Below are 17,874 nucleotides of genomic sequence, written 5' to 3' on the forward strand. Positions count from 1 at the left end.
GGGGCTGAGGTGAGAGATTTGGGGGAGGCGACCCGGGCATCTCTTGGAGATGTAAGGATTGTGGGGCCGTCCCTGTTTTGCCTGGGTGCAGATCACACCCAGCCATTGTCTTTTTTGGGGGCAACTTGGGCAATGGATCCCTACAGGTTTAGCTTTAAAATATAGCTTTTAACGAGCACAAGTCACCACATTATGCTGTCACCCAGTGACTGGGTTGGTGAGAGCAAAGCAGCTGTTGGTATGTCATGGTGGGGTTTTAAGCCCACAGAGGGTGAAGTGGGGCTGTCTGACGCTGACTGGGCATCCCCCCTGGTTGTTCTCCCCAGGCTCTGGCCAACATTGACATCGGGAGCCTCATCTGCAACGTGGGTGCGGGCGGCGGCGGGGCCCCGGCTGCGGCTGCTCCTGCTGGTGGTGCTGCCCCGGCAGGCGGTGCTGCCCCAGGTAAGGGGGGTGCTGCACCCAAGGCAGGAATCATCAGCTGCAGCAAACACTGGGTTAAAAAACTGCTTGTTTTCAGCTTGAGAGTCAGCCCGGCTCTTCCCCTTGCGATTTGTGCTTCATAGCACACGTGGGTAGAGCAAACCAGGCCCTGGCTTTAGGGTGGAATTGCACTTTGAGTCACTGTGCGGGACTGGTGTTACCTCAGTGAAGGCTGCTCCTTCTGTAGAGCATCAGGATCCGACCCTGGAGGCTGAAAAGAGAGCACCTGCTCTGTAAAAGTGTTATTTGAAGGCACAAACCCACTTTCCTACCAGTGGAAACATGTCTCCTTGGGTTGTTGGCTTGGTGCGATAGCATTACGCAGCTTGCGCTTGTGACTAACTATATGTGCCTCTTAAGGAAAAATCCTGATTATTTTCTCATTTTATAGCCGAGGAGAAGAAAGAAGAGGAAAAGAAAGAAGAATCAGAGGAATCTGATGACGACATGGGCTTTGGTCTTTTTGACTAAAAAGTTTTGTACCCATCTGTAATAAAGAACTTTTCAATGTACTCTTGTCTCTCACATGGATGGTACCAGGTAATTTAACCTCTTTGGGGGCAGGGATAAGACAAGGGGAGGAAGGGCCTTGAGCTGAGAATTCAGCCTTGCTGGAGGCTGAAGCTGGGCCTGTGTTTATTCAGGAGCAGGTATCATTTAAAGGCAGGCTGAGTCCTGCAGTGCCAGGCACTGAGCCTGGCTTCTGGTAGGGGTGTCAGTTTTTTGCCTTTGCAACAAAACTGAGCATCTTTCATAAACTGCTTTGCTTTGAAGGGCACATGTGGAAGATTTGTGTAGTTTTACATATGAAAGAATCTTTAAAAGTATATTTCTAAAGCAACTACTGAGCAGGCCTTTCCCAGAGCAATTGAAGAAGGTAAGGGCTGTCTTTCTAATGTGTGTTCTAAAATATTAACATTATGAGTAAGAAGGACTCTAAAACTGTAGGAGGGTGGGTCTGTATCCAGACCCACAGTGGACACTGCACTCCCCTCTCTGCCCAGGAAACTGGAGCTCCTCTGGTTTTTCAGAGACGTGGGTGCCCGTGGAAGGGTTTAGTCTGTGCAAACTCCTGCTTTGAATAAACTTACCCCTAAGAAAAGGGATTTTAAAAGCTTAAAGGGGTGACACCAATTTATCACAAGTCACTTACACAGATGGTTACATTGACTTTTTCCATTGTTTTCTAGAAAACTACTTAAATCTTGGTTTGTTTTTGCTCCTTAAGTAAATAACTAAGTTCGTAAAATCCTGTGGATTAGGGTGGGAGAAAACACTGGTTTCTGCAGTGTGCACACAAACTCATACAGCCAGGGTTTCACTGGTAACACCTTTTTAATAGGTCAAAGTAACTGTACAGTTCATTATATTCTTCCTGAGAATAATTTATATCCCTCAACAGCAAAAAGGGAGTGTGGTTTGTATTTGAACAGAACAGATGGCGTAACTGGAAAAAACCAAGGAAAATCTAATTACACTGCTCTACTGTAACTCCTCCCAGGCAAGATAGACAAAAGGATGGGTTAGTAACTACAGTGGGTTTAAAATATTCAACATGGCTTTAATCTGTCTTTATAAATTATATAAAAATGGGGGGGACATGAATGGTTACAGAACTCCTCTAAATGCAGCTCTGAATTGCTCTGGTACAAAGCAGCATTTTTGCTTCCAAGGAAAACAACGTTGCTACAAAAGAACTGGCACGTTATTCTGGTGGAAAAACAAAAAAAAAAAGAGACGAGTTTTCAGTTGTGTTCTACAGCTAGTTCCAAACAAATGCTTCACACATTCACATAAAAGTAAAAGGCAGGAAGATGAAGAGGGCTTTTAGTTTGTCTTGAAATGACCGAAGTCTTGAAAATATAGCTTTTTTTATTCTTTCTCTGTAAATTGTGATTAGCATATTGCGACGTTAAGTGTTCTAATAAAAAAAAAAAAAATTCCAGTCTGGATAGTTCATATACTGTGGGCAAGAATTCTCAGCCCTGAGGTTTCCCCGAATTCTTCACTTCACAATATTCTTTCTCCGCTCTGCCGCTCGGGGTAAGTTTTGGCCCCGAGGCCGTAGCCCCGGCGGCAGCTCTGGGCTGAGCGCGCTCCGTTCCCCGAGGACACGGGGGGATGATGCCGCTGTTGGAATCCCAGACCAGCTCAGCTTTTACCATATAAAAACTGGGGTTAAACTTTTTGTCACCAGAGAGAACCGAGAGCCGTCAGTCAGCTCCGAGCCAGGACCGTGCTGGGGTTAATCCTCGCTGCTGGTGGGAGGTGGAAGAACATCCTTTCGCAAGCGGAATTCTTCTTCTGATGATGAAAAAACTCTTCCTTCAGCACTTAGTGGGGTCTGGACTGACTGATCATCTTCAGCCTGGCTTGGTCGATGACATCCAGCAAGTTTTTGGCATCCACCGCCAGGGCGTGAGCGGCCGTCAGCATCTGCTTCTTGTACTCCTGCTGCAGGCTGGTCATCACGTACTGCTGGGCCAGCTTCATCTTGTTAATGAGCTCGGCCAGGTCCGAGTTCAGCAGCTTCTGGGCCATCTCGATCTGCAACGAGAAGATTCAGTCAAGTCTCTGTGCTCCTGAGAGCGACGCTACACGGCAAACGGCACCATCTGCCCTCCCTGGACAGCCCCCGGGGCTGTTTCTGTGGGCTCCCTGGAACAGATGGAATTTTGGCAGGTGTGGAGATAAAGAGCAGCACACTCTTAAATCCAAATCATAGAATCATAGAATTGCCCAGGCCGGAAGGGACCTCCAAAGGTCATCTAGTCCCACCCCCCCGCAGTCAGCAGGGACACCCCCAACTAGACCAGGTTGCCCAGGGCCTTGTCGAGTCTCACATTGAATATCTCCAGGGAAGGGGCCTCAACCACCTCCCTGGACAACCTGTTCCAGTGCTCCACCACCCTCACAGTGAAGAACCCTCTCCTAATCTCCAGTCTAAATCTGTTCCCCTCCAGCTTGAAGCCATTGCCCCTCGTCCTGTCACTGCAGGCCTTTCTAAACAGGCTCTCCCCAGCCGTCCTGTAGGCTCCCTTCAGGTACTGGAAGGACCCACTCTTAAACCCAAATCACAAACAGCGGATCTTCACCCACACCTGGAGGGTTCTAACACCTTGTTATTGGGTTTCCAGGTCACTATATTTTTATTACTATCATTAAAGTAGATCTAAAAAATAAAACAGGTCAAGAAGTGAGACATGTGCCTTCAGAACCACACGGCTGAAGTTGGGGTGATTCTCCAAGATGGCACTCAAGGAACCATCCCATCCCAAAACCATGGTTTGCTCGTTATTGCACTCATTCGAGGTTTTGCAGGAAAACGGTTTTACTCATGAACTCCACTGAAAGATCTCATCACTGCTCATCCAGAACTAGGTTATTATGGGATATCTCATCTAAACCTTCCAACCCTGCCCAGATCCCTGTCCTGCTGGGGCTCACGTGGAATATAACAGGCCAGGGCAGCTCCACGTACCTCTCGGTGGGTGGTGGTAGGAAGCACCGGGAGGCTCTCGTCTACCGTCGCCAGTAAGGTTCTTAATGCCAAACCAACCTCCTAAGGAAAAAAAAACACCAAAACCCAAGAAAATTAAGTTTAAAAACATGGAATGAATGGATGAGAGACTTGTAGCCGGAGTGCAGGATGCAACTGGTGCACTTCATCCCTCTCTGGGGTAAGAGCGCAGGTAGAACATGGCTGAGGGACTCTGAAAACCATGTTCCACCACCAAAATGCCAAAGGGTTCATTAAAAAAAAAAAAAAAAAAAAGTTCTTTTTAAAAAAATGAAACGCAGAGAAGATGGTGCACACCTCACTGCCCCTCCACAAGCAAACTGGGGAAGAAAACCACTGTTTACACACTATTGGTGTGGATGTATTTCCACACAGTGTCCAACACTCCAGCCCTCAGCCCCTGGTTACCCCCCAAAACCACAAAAAGCTCTTCTACTCCCAACTTGCCCCAAGGTTTCTCCTGCACCACTCCAAGACCTCACTGAGGAGAGAACCAAACCACTGATGTTAGGAAGGGCCTCCTTACCTTTACCATGGGCACGTACTCCTCCGGCGGCGCCGGTTGTATTTTACTGGACATTTCTATCACTGCTTTCACCAGCCCCGTCACGTTCTCGTAGACCTTGTCGTTGGAGCGGTCCAGGTTGGCCGTAGGAGGAGGGCTGATCTCCTGCGGTTGGATCTGGAAGTGGAGAAGGCTTGTTTAAGCTCCTTGTCCCCAGCAGATGGAGCTCAGCATCTTCCCAAACCTCTGATGATGAACTCAAGGGGGACGGGGGACCGGGAGGGGGGTCCGTTGTGGATGCGAGACCTTCCCATTGGGAAGGTCTCGCATCCACAACGGACCCCCCTCCCGGTCCCCCGTCCCCCAAGTGCTCTCACTCCTGGAGCTGAAGGAAATTTCCTTTAGTTCTTCTGACTGAACTGGGGAATTCCTACCAGGATTTCCCTGGAAGAGCTTCTTCCAGTGTAACTCCCACAACAGAGAAGTCAATAATTTGAGGATTGAGGAGCACAAGGTACTCGACACCTCCGAGTGCTTCACCTCTGATGGACAACTTCCACCGTTAAGGCAACAACAGGTCCCTCACTCCAGAAAAGGTGGGTTTGTGCCCCAAAACAAGGTCAGAGAACACAGTTGACGGACTGATGTGGTAAAGAGAAGAATATCGCAGGATATTTAATTGTTTTGTTAGTGAAAATTCACATCAGGTTAACAAAAATGGTGGGGATGGTGTTTCCCACCTGGACTGCTGGGGAACACCACGTGTTTTCATACAGTTTCTTTCCAATAGATCAGAAAAAATAGCTTTTTAACCAAAATCCTCTAGTTCTTACTCCCGCAAAGCTTCCATCGAGTCGGATCTGTCTGGAGCTAAATCCAACACAGACCAAAATAATCCCAGCTCAAGGAAAGAAACAAACTTTGAAAAACTTCCTCGGTATCTCCGCTCCTGAACTGGGAAACTACAAACATCCCAGTTCTCTCACCGCTATGGGATTCCCAAGCACCCACGCAGGTGGTTAAAAACCAGTTTATTTCCTACTGGTGACACAGTGTTTCACTGGAAGCACCTGAGATACCCCCCTGCTGAAACAATAAACTACTTGGATGAAACTCTAAGGAAGGAGCAAAGGATTTAGAGCGCGGTGATTCCATTTTGCTGCATTTCACTAAGTGGGTACCGACAAGGATTAGAGAGGTTCAATCTAGTGCAGGGATCAGAAAACACCTCGGGCAGAAGAAAACATTGTAATGGCCTCGAATCACCAGTGAAAGGCTGTGATTCTCATCGGTTCCAGCAATCGAGAAGTTAAAACAGTGATTGGCAAAAAGTCACATGCAAAGACATTTTGGCACAGGGCACGTAGACACACACACAGGCACTGCTTACCCTCCATGGCTATTGGTTGAGCAGAATGTGGGGGAAGGTTAAAGAAATTTACCAAAAGAAGGGAAAAAAGAAAAACAATATTAATAAAACTCAGCAGGAAGAAAAACGAAAACAACCAAACCAAAACCCAAAAAACACGCGTAGCAATCAAGAGACCAGTTAAAAAGCCTGCAACGAAAAAGGCATCCTGGACAGTAGGGGCCAGTCACTGGTGTTAGCTCTCGGTGCGTTTGGCACGGGGGGTTGCCATGCACCCCTGCTCCCTGTCACCCACCCCAACGCACGGGGAAGAGGACCATGCAAAGCTTGGCAGGAACAAGCCAGTCGGGCGAGCAGCAGAGTGGGAAACGGAGCAGAGGGGGCTCTGCAACATCCTGGTCAACCTTTACGCAAGAAAATGTTGTATTCATCTTTCAAAACTCTTTTTTTTTTTTTTTTTCCTAAAGAGAAGTCATGATAGGAAATACATGGTCATCAAACTAACTGGGTGGGTCCTGTTCGCCATGACCCATCACAGTCGTGGTTAAGAACTACCAAGAACCCCTTCTAGATGGACTGTACCCAACTCAGTTCCTACAGCCAGGCCCTAACATTTCAAGAGCACAGAGGACATCTGTGCCTCTTAACACTCAAGTTTTTGTGTGTCTATACCCAACATGAACACCATTGCTCTGCAGACTATGAAATCAGGAGTTTCTTTGGCTGAATTTGCCTCAGTGAGTAACAGAAACCCACCTATTTCCCATGGTGTGCCCTAAAGGCTCCAGAGGGCAAGTAGGATAAACCCTCTTGCTTTGTATTCTGCAGAGAAGGGAGACTGAAACAGGACTCTGAAATGGGCGTGCAGAAAAGGGACTCTGAAATGAACCCTAGAAGCATCTTCAGTCCTGCTATATGCCATCAAAAAATAATGGGCTGTTTTCTTGAAGGGGCATAAACCCATCCAATTTCATAGAATCATAGAATGGTTTGGGTTGGAAGGGACCTCAAAGATCATCCAGTTCCAACCCCCCTGCCCTGGGCAGGGACACCTCCCACTAGAGCAGGTTGCTCAATGCCCCATCCAGCCTGGCCTTGAACCCCTCCAGGGATGGGGCACTTGAACTTGGGCCTTGAACACTTCCAGGGATTTCAAAAAACTCTCGACAGAAAAAGCAACACCAGCCCTTCTTTGCCACTGAAGAAGCTGTTTAGTAAACGAATCTCGTTCACTTTTTATTACCAATGACTTTGGCTGCTCAGGTTTGTTTGTTGTCAAAAGGATGTATTTCAGAAAACATTTTTCATGTTCCAGTATCAGCATTTAGAAAGGAAATGACAGAGAAGCCAAGTTTAGTAACACATCTGTTACTGCTTCTTGACATTTTCCGAGGGTTGGCAGCCTGAAAAGCTCTGGCAGCAGTTTATAATAAATAATCCTGCTCGAATTCACCACTGCTGTCTATTTACGGTGATTCTGAAATATCCTGATAATCCTGGAAGAAGAGAGCAAGAGTGGGACAGGGAGGCAGGGCCTGGGATCAATTTGTCCTAAAATACTGCTTTGGTGGCAAGTTTTGAATTTCGTGGTCAGATGAACTGGATTTTTGCTGTATTTTCTTAAACTACCTGAAGTCAGTGTCACTTATCGCAATAGCTGTGGCCTCCGCAACGTGGATTCCTGTTCTTTACTATGGGCTTGGTGGGGCTTAGATTATATCCACTATTAGATTGTACCCACTATTACATCGAGCTGCTGGAAACAGCTGGCATCAGAAATAGCCCCACTGGGTCCCCTCAGGAGGCCCTGAGGTCACCCAGAGGTTTCCTCTTTCCTGAAGGTCCCAAAGGCAGAGAACACCCTGGGGCAGGATTTTAAAAGTGATGGACACACTAAGGAGCAGTTCCACTGACACCAACTACAGCAGGGGACAGGAAGCCACGTTTCACAGCACCCTCCAGCATCTCTCTGCTAGAAAACTGTCAAGTTTCATTTTTGGGTTGTTGTTTATTTACCGGAGATGAAACACCACATGAGAAAGTACCTGGGTCCCAGGTGAGACAGCCCATTTCCCCTCTTCCCCAGAACTAGGAGGGTTTTAAGGAGCCTTGGTGCTGCAGCAAGAGTTTTGTGGAGCCTCACAGCTCAGACGTGTCTCACCTCTCTGTGCAGGGACAGGAGACTTTGGTGCTACCCCAGTAACCAGGATCCCTGGGTGTGCTCCTTCCTGCTGAGCAGGGAGATCTCACACGCTCTTCAAACTGGAAACGAGCTCACCTGGGAGAGGTTCTGGGTGAGGAACGTGCTGAATCACAGCAGTGGAGGATATGAGCCTACCAGTTAACTCCTCACCTCCCTGGAGAGCTGCCAGGGCGTGTTTGCCCCGTGACAACATTATTTGGGAAGTTCAGTCTCTTTGGCTTTCCACGGTCTCTACCTCAGGAACAGGAAACCACCTCACAGCAGCAGTATTTCATTTTTCTGAGATGTATTTCGTGTGACACCGAGCAACGTACCTTGACGCCCTCGTTGTAGCTGTCCACGGGGCTGTTGAGGCTGGCCAGGCTGCCCAAGTGGCTGGGGGCTCCGGGGCGGGGGGGCTTCTTTGGCGGAGCTGCGTGATCTGGTTAACGAAGGAGACAATTTGCATTTCAGAGGATTAAGGCACCGGATGTACCCGCACCATTCTGGTCTGTAGTCAAGGCTACAAAGGCTCCACGTGCTCCACGCTACGAGCAGAGGAGCTGTAGGTCCTTACGTGCCTTACTCTACACCCATTCTGTGTAGGAGCTACACTTTTCATCTCTATTTCTGCTGAGGAAACGCAGAAAGGAAAGTTTGTGGAATTCATGACGTGGCTGTTTTAGTAAGATACTTCCAAAATCCCTTCATGGGGCAACTGCTCCTCATCCTACCCCAGGCCCTTTGTCCCACAGCCAGGTACCACACACACTGTGTCCCGCCTGGGAGAATCACACTTCTTCGTGGCAGAAATCACGGCTCTGACTCGCTCTGAGACCGAGAAACCTAAATTTAGGTGTCTACTTCTGTTCCACGTGTCTGAACGAAGTCCTACCCGGTGACTCAGCTTCCTCTAGACACTTCCCACCCCTTGATGAAACACTCTCTCTCTTTGGCTTTGCTGACGGCGTCTCTGGGGACCGCACGGGGAATTTAAACACGGAGAGCACCCACACACCTCTGTGGAGTTACTGGGAATGGAGCCCACCCCTCCTGAGAAAATACTGCCATAAACCTTTGGTCACGACTGCCACCAGAAGGCTTGTAACCAAGGACTGGAGATGACAGGATATGAGTTTACTGCTTACCTGGCTTACCCACAGGCTGATATATGTGCTGGTTGCCAGCCTACAAAAGAAAATATACACTTAGACGGGTCATTGCAGTGCTCCCAATGTTCCTCAGCACCATCTCCAACGCTGAGAGGAGCCAGTTCTCAACCACATTCCCAAAAGTTAAAAACACGTCCTTATTCCCCATCACTAGCTAAGCTCCTAACCACAGGTATATCATTTATACAGTAAGAAACGAATTTATTCATTTTGTATCACTCACAACAGCCCTGGCCTCTACGTTACAGTTTATGCTTCATTATTAATCAAATGTGGTGGTATTAGGGCTACAAAGATGATGAGGGACCTGGAGCATCTCTCTTACGAGGAGAGGCTGAGGGACTTGGGTCTTTTTATTCTGGAGAAGACTGAGGGGGGATCTGATCACCACCTATAAATATGCCTGACCCTGCCATCCCTGGGACAGACAGGACACGTGATATGGAGGATCCCCTGTCCTCTCCTCGCTTGGCAGAGCAGAGTGACTTAAAGGGGACAATGACAACAAGTTCCTGCCCGGTGCAACAGGAGCATCTCCTCTGTGACGACTCCACCTTCCCATGTGTCCTTGTATAATAGATAATGAGGCTCTAAAAGTGGAACCAAACAATGAGGAGGAAGGACCAGGACATTGGCTGGAGGTGTCACCAAGGTTAAGCCAGCCCCACACCACGTGTCAAAACCACTATTAAAGAGAACATCCATTATAATGCATTATTGATTACTCATGTAGGCAGAGATGAACTAACTCTACTACTCCACCGCTAACTCTACTTTGGGCTCATTTCTATCAGTTTGCTGTGGAAAACTGTGTGAAGAAGCACAACTTCCAGAAAGTAAGTTCACGTAAAAACGTATTGAACAAAGAGAAATCTGAAGTTCTAAGTTTCATAGATGATGTTCTACCAACTTAGTACTTTAGAGCAGAAAGGTGATGGCTAGAAATAAAGGCGCATATTCACCCTGACAACTCTGCAAAAAAATCTTCTTTCACTTTCAGAAACCAGGAGAATTCAACGATCCAAAGCCCTGAAACTCTTCTGCTGTCACCACAAACCTCTGAAACCGATCATCTCACACACCGTCCCACAGCTGCCCTCTCTAGTTACAAATAACATCTGCTTTCTGTCAGCGCCATCAGTCATGTCATCAGCTTTGATTTGTGTTGTCAACCACAGAAACATTAGACATTTCCCTCTGCAAACGACGTCAGAGTGATGTTCTGAACGTATCAAGAACTATAAAACCACAAAATCAAATTCTGGAGCTAGAAATGTAGTTATCACGAATTAGAGCCTCTTTTAAAACTCATTTTGTGAGTGATCACTAAGTGGTTGCTTCACACTATTTCAAATGGGGTGTGAAATTGTACTACCTTGTCTGGGACGACAGGACGTCCCCTACAACAAGCAGTTTGAGATCTGGGGGTTGGTGGTTTTTATTCTAACCCCAGGTGGTTGTGCTGAAATCAAGCAGCAGCTGGAGAAACCAGCTGGACTTTAAACCTGGTGCCACCAACAGCCACCTCCATCACCCCTCTGACAGACTTCAAAATCTCCAGGTTATCTTGAACGAGTAGCACGAAATGCAGGGATACTTTACTCGCTCTTTATATAAAGACGTAACAATAGCAAAGACAGAACAATAACTAATGGTCTTCTCCGATTTCACAGAAAAAAATCTTAGCGGCTTCCAGAGGTGAGTGTCTCCAGAGACCACGCTGCGTGTGTCATTAGGAAACTCATCCATGACTGTACTTTGGCTGCAAATGCAGCAAGAGTCCCTAAATTCTTAGGCAGTGAAGAAATGCTGCAGCCAAACGAGTTTACAATTGCATCCCTAACGAACTAGGAAAGTGTGTTTAAAATATTAACCTGAATAGTTGGAAGGTGATCCCTGGGGATAAACAGCAGACGAAACAGCAGGTTTTACCATTAACAGTCTCTTGCCCAACCCCTCCCTTCGATCAGGATGATTCAGAGATTCCAATGGCAATTAAACAATTGGAGAGACTTTCTTTTTTTGTTAAACAGACAAGAGCTAAGCCTGTAAGGAAGAAGAGCAGAGCTGCAGCTGCTGGCTGGCCAGAAATGAACGGCCCTGGGCTTTATCCCATTTGTTTCAGAGCGGATCGTTTACCCCAAACAGATTCCTGGGTAATACAACAGCAACATTTACATTCCTTGGAAGAAACCCCTTCAGATATTTAAACAACTGCAAAAGTTATTTTCATCCTGCTTCCTGTTGACAGAACTTTCAGAAAACTATCCACATTTTGAAATAAAAGGCCCAATTAGACAGGACATCTAAAAATTCTTGCAACGTATTTGTAGAAACGTGTTAGTATTTGTTTCAATGGCAGCTTCAAGGGGGAAAAAAACCTCAACAAACCCCCAAATCCCCCAAACTGCTTCATGAACAAATCCCCCAAACTGCTTCATGAACGATTCTGCCACGGATGCTCCCACAGAGGCTGAGCCTCTTGGAAAGCTGTAGAGCCACGTAACGACAGTGGAAACGTTCAGGAAAAACTTCTCAATGCCCTCCCATCCCGAAGCCCGAGGGAATGAGACGCTCTGGTGGGAAAGCAGAGAGAGAGGTGGGAGGTGAGAAGATCCCCCCAACACTTACTGGGCCCTGGAGACCTCCGTCCTCGCGGTCGATGCTGCCTCTGGAGAGCCGCACGTCGGGTTTCTGAAACAAAGATCCAACAGCTCAGCCCCATCCCAGCTTACCCACCCCCCGGGCGCCCTGCCCTTAAAATCATTGGAAAGGCAGGAAAACACTGTTAAAAATGTACACTGACAAATAGATCCAGCCTGTATCCCCCCCCCGGTGCTGCTGCAGCTGCTTCTCACCCCCCTTCTCCACACACGTGGGGAAAAGCGCTCGTTATAAATATTGACAGTACCGTTTCTCTAACACAACACTGGAAAACCTGCATTTTGATTTTCTCAAAGGCAGCAAAAGTTGATCTTTTTTTTCTTTTAAATAAATAAATAAATAAATAAAATAGTTTGCTTCCCAACAGCAAAAATGCCAAGCCCGGGATGAGAAAGGCTGCGCATTAATTCCCGCTTCCTGCCTGACGGCGGCTTATATGTCCTTGGCTCCCTCTCCAAGCCTGCAAAGGGGGCCAATTACTGGAGCTCTTTAAGCACTGCATTTGGATAGAGAAAGCTAATGAAGGCAGCCAGATGCACAATCCTCCTGATACAAGCAGTAAGCTAATTTCTAGTTCAGAGGTTTTTAGCAAGATAGGGGAACTCAGGGCTCGGTTGTTTTAAAAAGTGAAAAAAAGACCCCACCACTTATTTCTTTTTTCCTAGTCATTGTTCTCATCTCCCCAGCAAATCCAGGTGTGTGATATTTATTCTTTGAGGACAACATTAATTACACAGAAAGACAAGGGAAGGGTGGGTGTAAAACCAAGGTTAATGCTGATCTGAAGGCACGAGTTCAGCAGCACGGGAGCGCTTTCCTACTGCACTGATTCTGGCACCATAAAATCAAAGAGGATTTATCTGACTCTTCCATTCACTCTCCAACAAGAGCGGATGAGGAATTAATGAAAATGGATAAAATGTGTATCTACGTCAGTGAAAATACAACCCCCTTCCTCAGCCTGTACCTATATATACACACAGAATGGACACACAGCCTGAGAATGAAAAAATGTTATTTAGAGAAATGTAGGCGTGTGAATGCTGACTGTTACTAAACTGACCCCATGTTCTTCCAGGGGACAAATATATCTGTTTTTAGTTCAAAGCTACTCCAGATCCCTTTCCTTCTCTCTTTTTAAAGAATAATTCCAACTGGCATATCCTACTACATGACCCTAAAAAGCCAGCAGGGCAGACAGAACTTGCAAAGACACACTAATATTGATCTTTTTATTATTAAAAATACTCCAGTTGTGCCAGTGCTCTGTCTGAAGGGTTTATACTTTGGGTTTTCATTCAGTCTTTGTCAGAGCCAGAGCCAGTCGCTGCCTGAAAGAACTTGGAGATTAAAAATACACAAATCACCCGAGACAGGGAAATATTTAACCCCGTCTTAAACACGAAGAACTGAAGCAGACACGAGCAAGCAATTCCCAATATTTCTCTGGGAACGTGTGACAAATCCCCTGCTAAAAGCCACCACTGATGAATTTCTAGTTTATTCCCTTATGATAAAGGAATTATTTTTCTGATTAAAGTCTCCATTGATATGGGTATGTTACATACTTCATTAGACAGCTAAAGTCAGTCCTGATTCTCATTGTATTTTTAAGCAAATCACTGTCCTTGTTTATCTCAGCACATGACTAATGACATTTCTATCACACTGATGTTCACAATTTGCCTTCGTTTCATGATCGTTTCCAGCCAGGGAAGTGCCCAAAGTCTTTGGAAATAGTCAAAGATATTTTAGCACAGGAGTCCACGATGTTCTTTGTGCTTTTAATGATGTATCACTCCAGAAATGCACCCTAAACCCGACTCCAAAGAGAATATTGTGATATTGAGCATTTTAAAAGATTCAGAAGCACAAAAATACACATTAGTTCTAATAACAGATTTTTTTCTGGTATTAAAAGAAAAAAGCTAAATTAACAGACAAATCATCCATCTCCTCGTCTAATGAACAAGGTCCTCCTCCCTTCCAGCATCTGAACCCTCTAAATGCCCAATTCTACAACTTCAAATCGCAGCAGTAATTCAATTACCCAAGTCACCACCAGCAGCAAAGGCCTCAGGACATGACACACGTGAAGAGCACACAACCACCCAGCTACAGCCCAAGAATCGTTTCACAGAAAGGTTGCAAATACACATAAACACACATAAAACATTACTAAAATGAGTATTATTAACTTGACAAACACTTGTTTCACCCATTGCCAACAAAAATACCGAGTCCTCTTGACAGCAGTGGTGTTGGCCAGGCATCTCTGAGAACCTGAACCGAGAAGGAAGCTACCAAGTGCCAATGGGTAATGGCAAAGCAGAAGGTCCAGGAGCAGGTCTGCAGAGCCACACAGCCCACCTGCACCCCAGCCATCTGCGGGTCTTAAAAATAAGGACTGAAAATCTTCAGTGTCACAGAAACACAAGCCCTTTCAGCTTCTACAAACGTTTTCCTCCTCCTGCCCCATCAAAACTTGGACAATAAGGAACAACAGAGAAATAGTTGATGCACTTTTGCATCCAAAGACTAAGAAGAGGCCCAAAAGTATTTCATAGAATCACAGAATTGCCAAAGCTGGAAGGGACTTTTAAGATCATCAAGTCCAACCATCAACCCACCATAAACCCGACAAAATCACCACTAAACCATGTCCCTCAGCCACGTCTGCCCGTCTTTTAAACACCTCCAGGGATGGAGATTCCACCACTTCCCTGGGCAGTGTGTTCCAATGTTGTATAACCCTTTTGGTGAGGAAATTTTTCCTAATATCCATCCTAAACCTCCCCTGGCACAACTTGAAGCCATTTCCTCTTGTCCAATCACTTACTTGGGAGAGGAGACCAACCCCCACCTCCTGAAAGGAGGTTGTAGAGCCTTGATTTCTAGTAACTTGACTGTGTTCTAATAAATTCCAACAACTATTTTAGTAAATGATATTCTGATTTCTTCATTTGTGGAAGCTTCAAAAGACAAACTTTAGACACCATTTTACAGTGAGTGTATTTTTCAAGCCTTGAAGCTGAGCAGTGACCAACTGTGATGCCAAACCATGGGCAGATGGGCTTCACTCTCCAGTATGTCGGGACTTCTCAAGCACACAAACAACAGTGCTCTGAATTATTTCTTGTGAAAGCTCCAACTGCACTAAACTAAAATGCCGGTTTAAGCAAAACCTTTTCTACTTACTATTATATTAATTACAGATATATATTTAAGGGAGGAACTATACGCTATTAAAATCTTGCATAAAATCAAAATCTTTCAAAAGTAAATGGATTTTTTTTTTCCTAATAAACAGTCTACTGTCTGAAATCTTTGGAAACATCAAGAGGACTTTTCAGACAGGATGCATATGTTGACAAACTGGAACATAATTTACTTTATTTCCAGTATTTCTGGTCACTCGCTAATAAAAGAACATGTAAGTCTTGGCATTCTCAGGACAGGCCAAATTGCAATGTCTTGGTGGGATTTTCTCAGGCTAAAAATTAAAATCTTATTTTAGCAACAGTTCACATCAATTACATTCGAATTGCAGTTCTCAGTAGCAAAACAGGACAAAACCACAACTATGTGGGAATTTCAGAAAAAAACCCACCACCAAACACGATAAGGGAACTATGTGAGTTATTTCTTCTGAACCTATCACGGGAAAGGACTATGAATTTTTTAGCACAACTCTGCTCTCTCTGCTGAGGAGTTACCAACAGGCAGCCACATATATATCTTTATTTTATAGTATTAAAAACAATGCCCCATACCATCAACACAGCCACAAAAGAAAGGTTCAAACTGGAAACTAAATGTAAATGAGGAAAACAGGACCCGAAGAAGAAAAGCCTTCTGCAAAATGTTCAATTAGTGAAAAGCAACAGCATAAAAATCCCTAATTTCACTCTATCCTGCTGAAATGAAAAGGTCACCTTGAAAAGACACAGAATGACATAGTTTCTTTCCCACAACTTCAGTGAAGCCAACCAACTGGCCACCAGTTGAGAAGGTGCCCTCACGGCATCGCCACCCACCCCCTGGTTTCCCCTCTGTGGTTACAGCAGATTCCTCCTTTTGGGTCAAACTCCTCATTAAAATACACAAGGTGCACTCTCTTTCCTAGGAGCAATTAAAAAAAAAATTAAATATCAGGCTAGTTTGGGGCAGTTCCAAACTTCTGTTGAAATCCACAAATAAAAGCATCCTCAGGGGGCCTTTAAAAATGATTTTAACTTGATGAATTAACTTTACTGTTAAATTAATCCTACACATAAGGAGTCAGAGCTGGAAGATTAACATCCACATACTGTGCCCATAATAGAGTGATTTGATGTATTCTATTTAGTATATATAGAGAGTAAATATTCTATATAGTATTCTATACAGTAATTCTATATGCTATGCACTACGTACAAGTGAAATCTTGGTTGATCTTTGTCAGTTTTATTTTTTGGGGTGGAAATAGCCACGTGATCAAAAACCAACCCAGGAGAAAGTGCAGAATGAGAACTTTATGAATTTCTTGTGATGCTGCCTGCGTGACCGAGGTCCAACCACCACAGGAGTGAGTGAGTGAAAACCTCTGTGCGCGAGACTCCAGCACCCAAAAAATCCCAACAGAAAGATTCCTTACGTAGAAGACCAAACAGCCATGACTTGTTTGATATTGGTACTGCAGCCATCTCAGGCCTCTCATCTGCAGGGACTGTCCTCTGTAGTTACCTGTATTAAACCTTAAGCACAATTAGACTTTGTCTTCGTTTCGGCTCCCTCAAAAATAATTCAGATATTTCCGTCCTCCTTCCTGAAGACCTTCTTTGAGGTCCCTTCCAACCCTAACCATTCTATGATGCCGATATCCAAAGCCCTTATGAAGACAACATGAAAGCCTGCAAGTTTAATCCGTGTCCATTAGAGCAACATCCCCTCTTATCAGGGGTGGGAGGGAGTGTCAGCCCTGAAAAAAATAAGTCCCCCCAAACCAAGCCCTCCACCAATTCTCTTTTCACCTCCCGATGGATATATTTGGTACAATTTAAAATTAAACATATCTCTTTACTCTTCTTTTTTAAGCAACAGGTTTATTTTCATTCGGGAGCTTCCCATGAAGAGAGATTTGTTTGTTTTCTCTTTTCACTGCAGAATTTCAGAATTGTGGGTTCTGTCACAGCTGCAGCTTGGAAGCACAATTTCTATCTCCTTTCAAGTATCGAGGAGTCACAGGTTCTCAAAGGACCCATTCCAGGCAAACTGCTTGCACAGATACCACCCTCTCCAGAGGCTGCCAAATTTCCATTTCAATGGCATCACAATTTAATTCTTCATCTGGGGTGTCTCTTGGAGCACTCCCTGAAGGACATGGATGGAGGAGCGTGTGCACACAACACATGGACTATGGTGTACTGACAGGACGAGGGGTAATGGTTTTAAACTGAAAGAGAGGAGATTTAGATACTGGGAAGAAATTCTATACTCTGAGGGTGGTGAGACTCTGGAACAGGTTGCCCAGAGAAGCTGTGGCTGCCCCATCCCTGGAGGGGTTCAAGGCCAGGCTGGATGGGGCTTGGAGCAACCTGGTCTGGTGGGAGGTGTCCCTGCCCAGGGCAGGGGGGTTGGAACCAGATCATCTTTAAGGTCCCTTCCAACCCAAGCCGTTCTATGATTCTGTGATTTCTACACTGGGCCTGTGTTTGGATCTCATGTATGAACTGTGGGCATCCTTCTGGAGACCTGCAAGGCCTCCAAGAGTGATGTCCCACAAGACTTTTCTACCAGCTTTATTTCGTCAGGGCAGACCTAGAGAACCCCATTCCTTTCACAAGAAACACCCATTTATCAACTGCAAGTTCTTCTGATGTACATCCTCCAGTGGATCCAAATGCACCCCGTGGCCATCACTGGCTTGTTTCGCTTTTGACCCAGTGTGTAGATCTGTAACAGGCATTAGAGTATAAACCCAAAGTCTGTAGAGTCAAA

The 17,874-nt window shown here is 45.6% G+C and overlaps 2 protein-coding genes across 10 annotated transcripts in view; one reads left to right on the forward strand and one right to left on the reverse strand.

The window, feature by feature from the left end:
* Positions 1-995, forward strand: part of RPLP1 (ribosomal protein, large, P1) — a 1,392-nt gene extending 397 nt beyond the window's left edge. Inside the window, exons 3-4 of the mRNA XM_014965333.1 lie at positions 327-444; positions 875-995. Of these exons, the coding sequence (XP_014820819.1) occupies positions 327-444; positions 875-954 (198 nt within the window). The 3' untranslated portion in view covers positions 955-995. The remainder of the gene's footprint in view (positions 1-326; positions 445-874) is intronic.
* Positions 996-1,799: 804 nt separating this feature from the next.
* Positions 1,800-17,874, reverse strand: part of PTK2 (protein tyrosine kinase 2) — a 182,783-nt gene continuing 166,708 nt past the window's right edge. For 7 of the 9 annotated variants that reach the window (XM_014965332.1, XM_014965324.1, XM_014965326.1 and 4 more), the window contains 7 exons: positions 11,863-11,925; positions 9,208-9,247; positions 8,395-8,501; positions 5,899-5,907; positions 4,530-4,685; positions 3,965-4,045; positions 1,800-3,030 (listed from right to left, as the gene is read on the reverse strand). In XM_014965332.1, coding sequence (XP_014820818.1) covers positions 2,818-3,030; positions 3,965-4,045; positions 4,530-4,685; positions 5,899-5,907; positions 8,395-8,501; positions 9,208-9,247; positions 11,863-11,925 — 669 coding nt within the window. In that variant the 3' untranslated portion in view covers positions 1,800-2,817. The remainder of the gene's footprint in view (positions 3,031-3,964; positions 4,046-4,529; positions 4,686-5,898; positions 5,908-8,394; positions 8,502-9,207; positions 9,248-11,862; positions 11,926-17,874) is intronic. The other 2 variants (XM_014965325.1, XM_014965331.1) reach the window with 1 other exon arrangement.

The sequence above is a fragment of the Calidris pugnax genome, unplaced genomic scaffold (genome assembly GCF_001431845.1).
Source record: "Calidris pugnax isolate Ruff unplaced genomic scaffold, ASM143184v1 scaffold41, whole genome shotgun sequence".
Classification (NCBI taxonomy): Eukaryota; Metazoa; Chordata; class Aves; order Charadriiformes; family Scolopacidae; genus Calidris; species Calidris pugnax.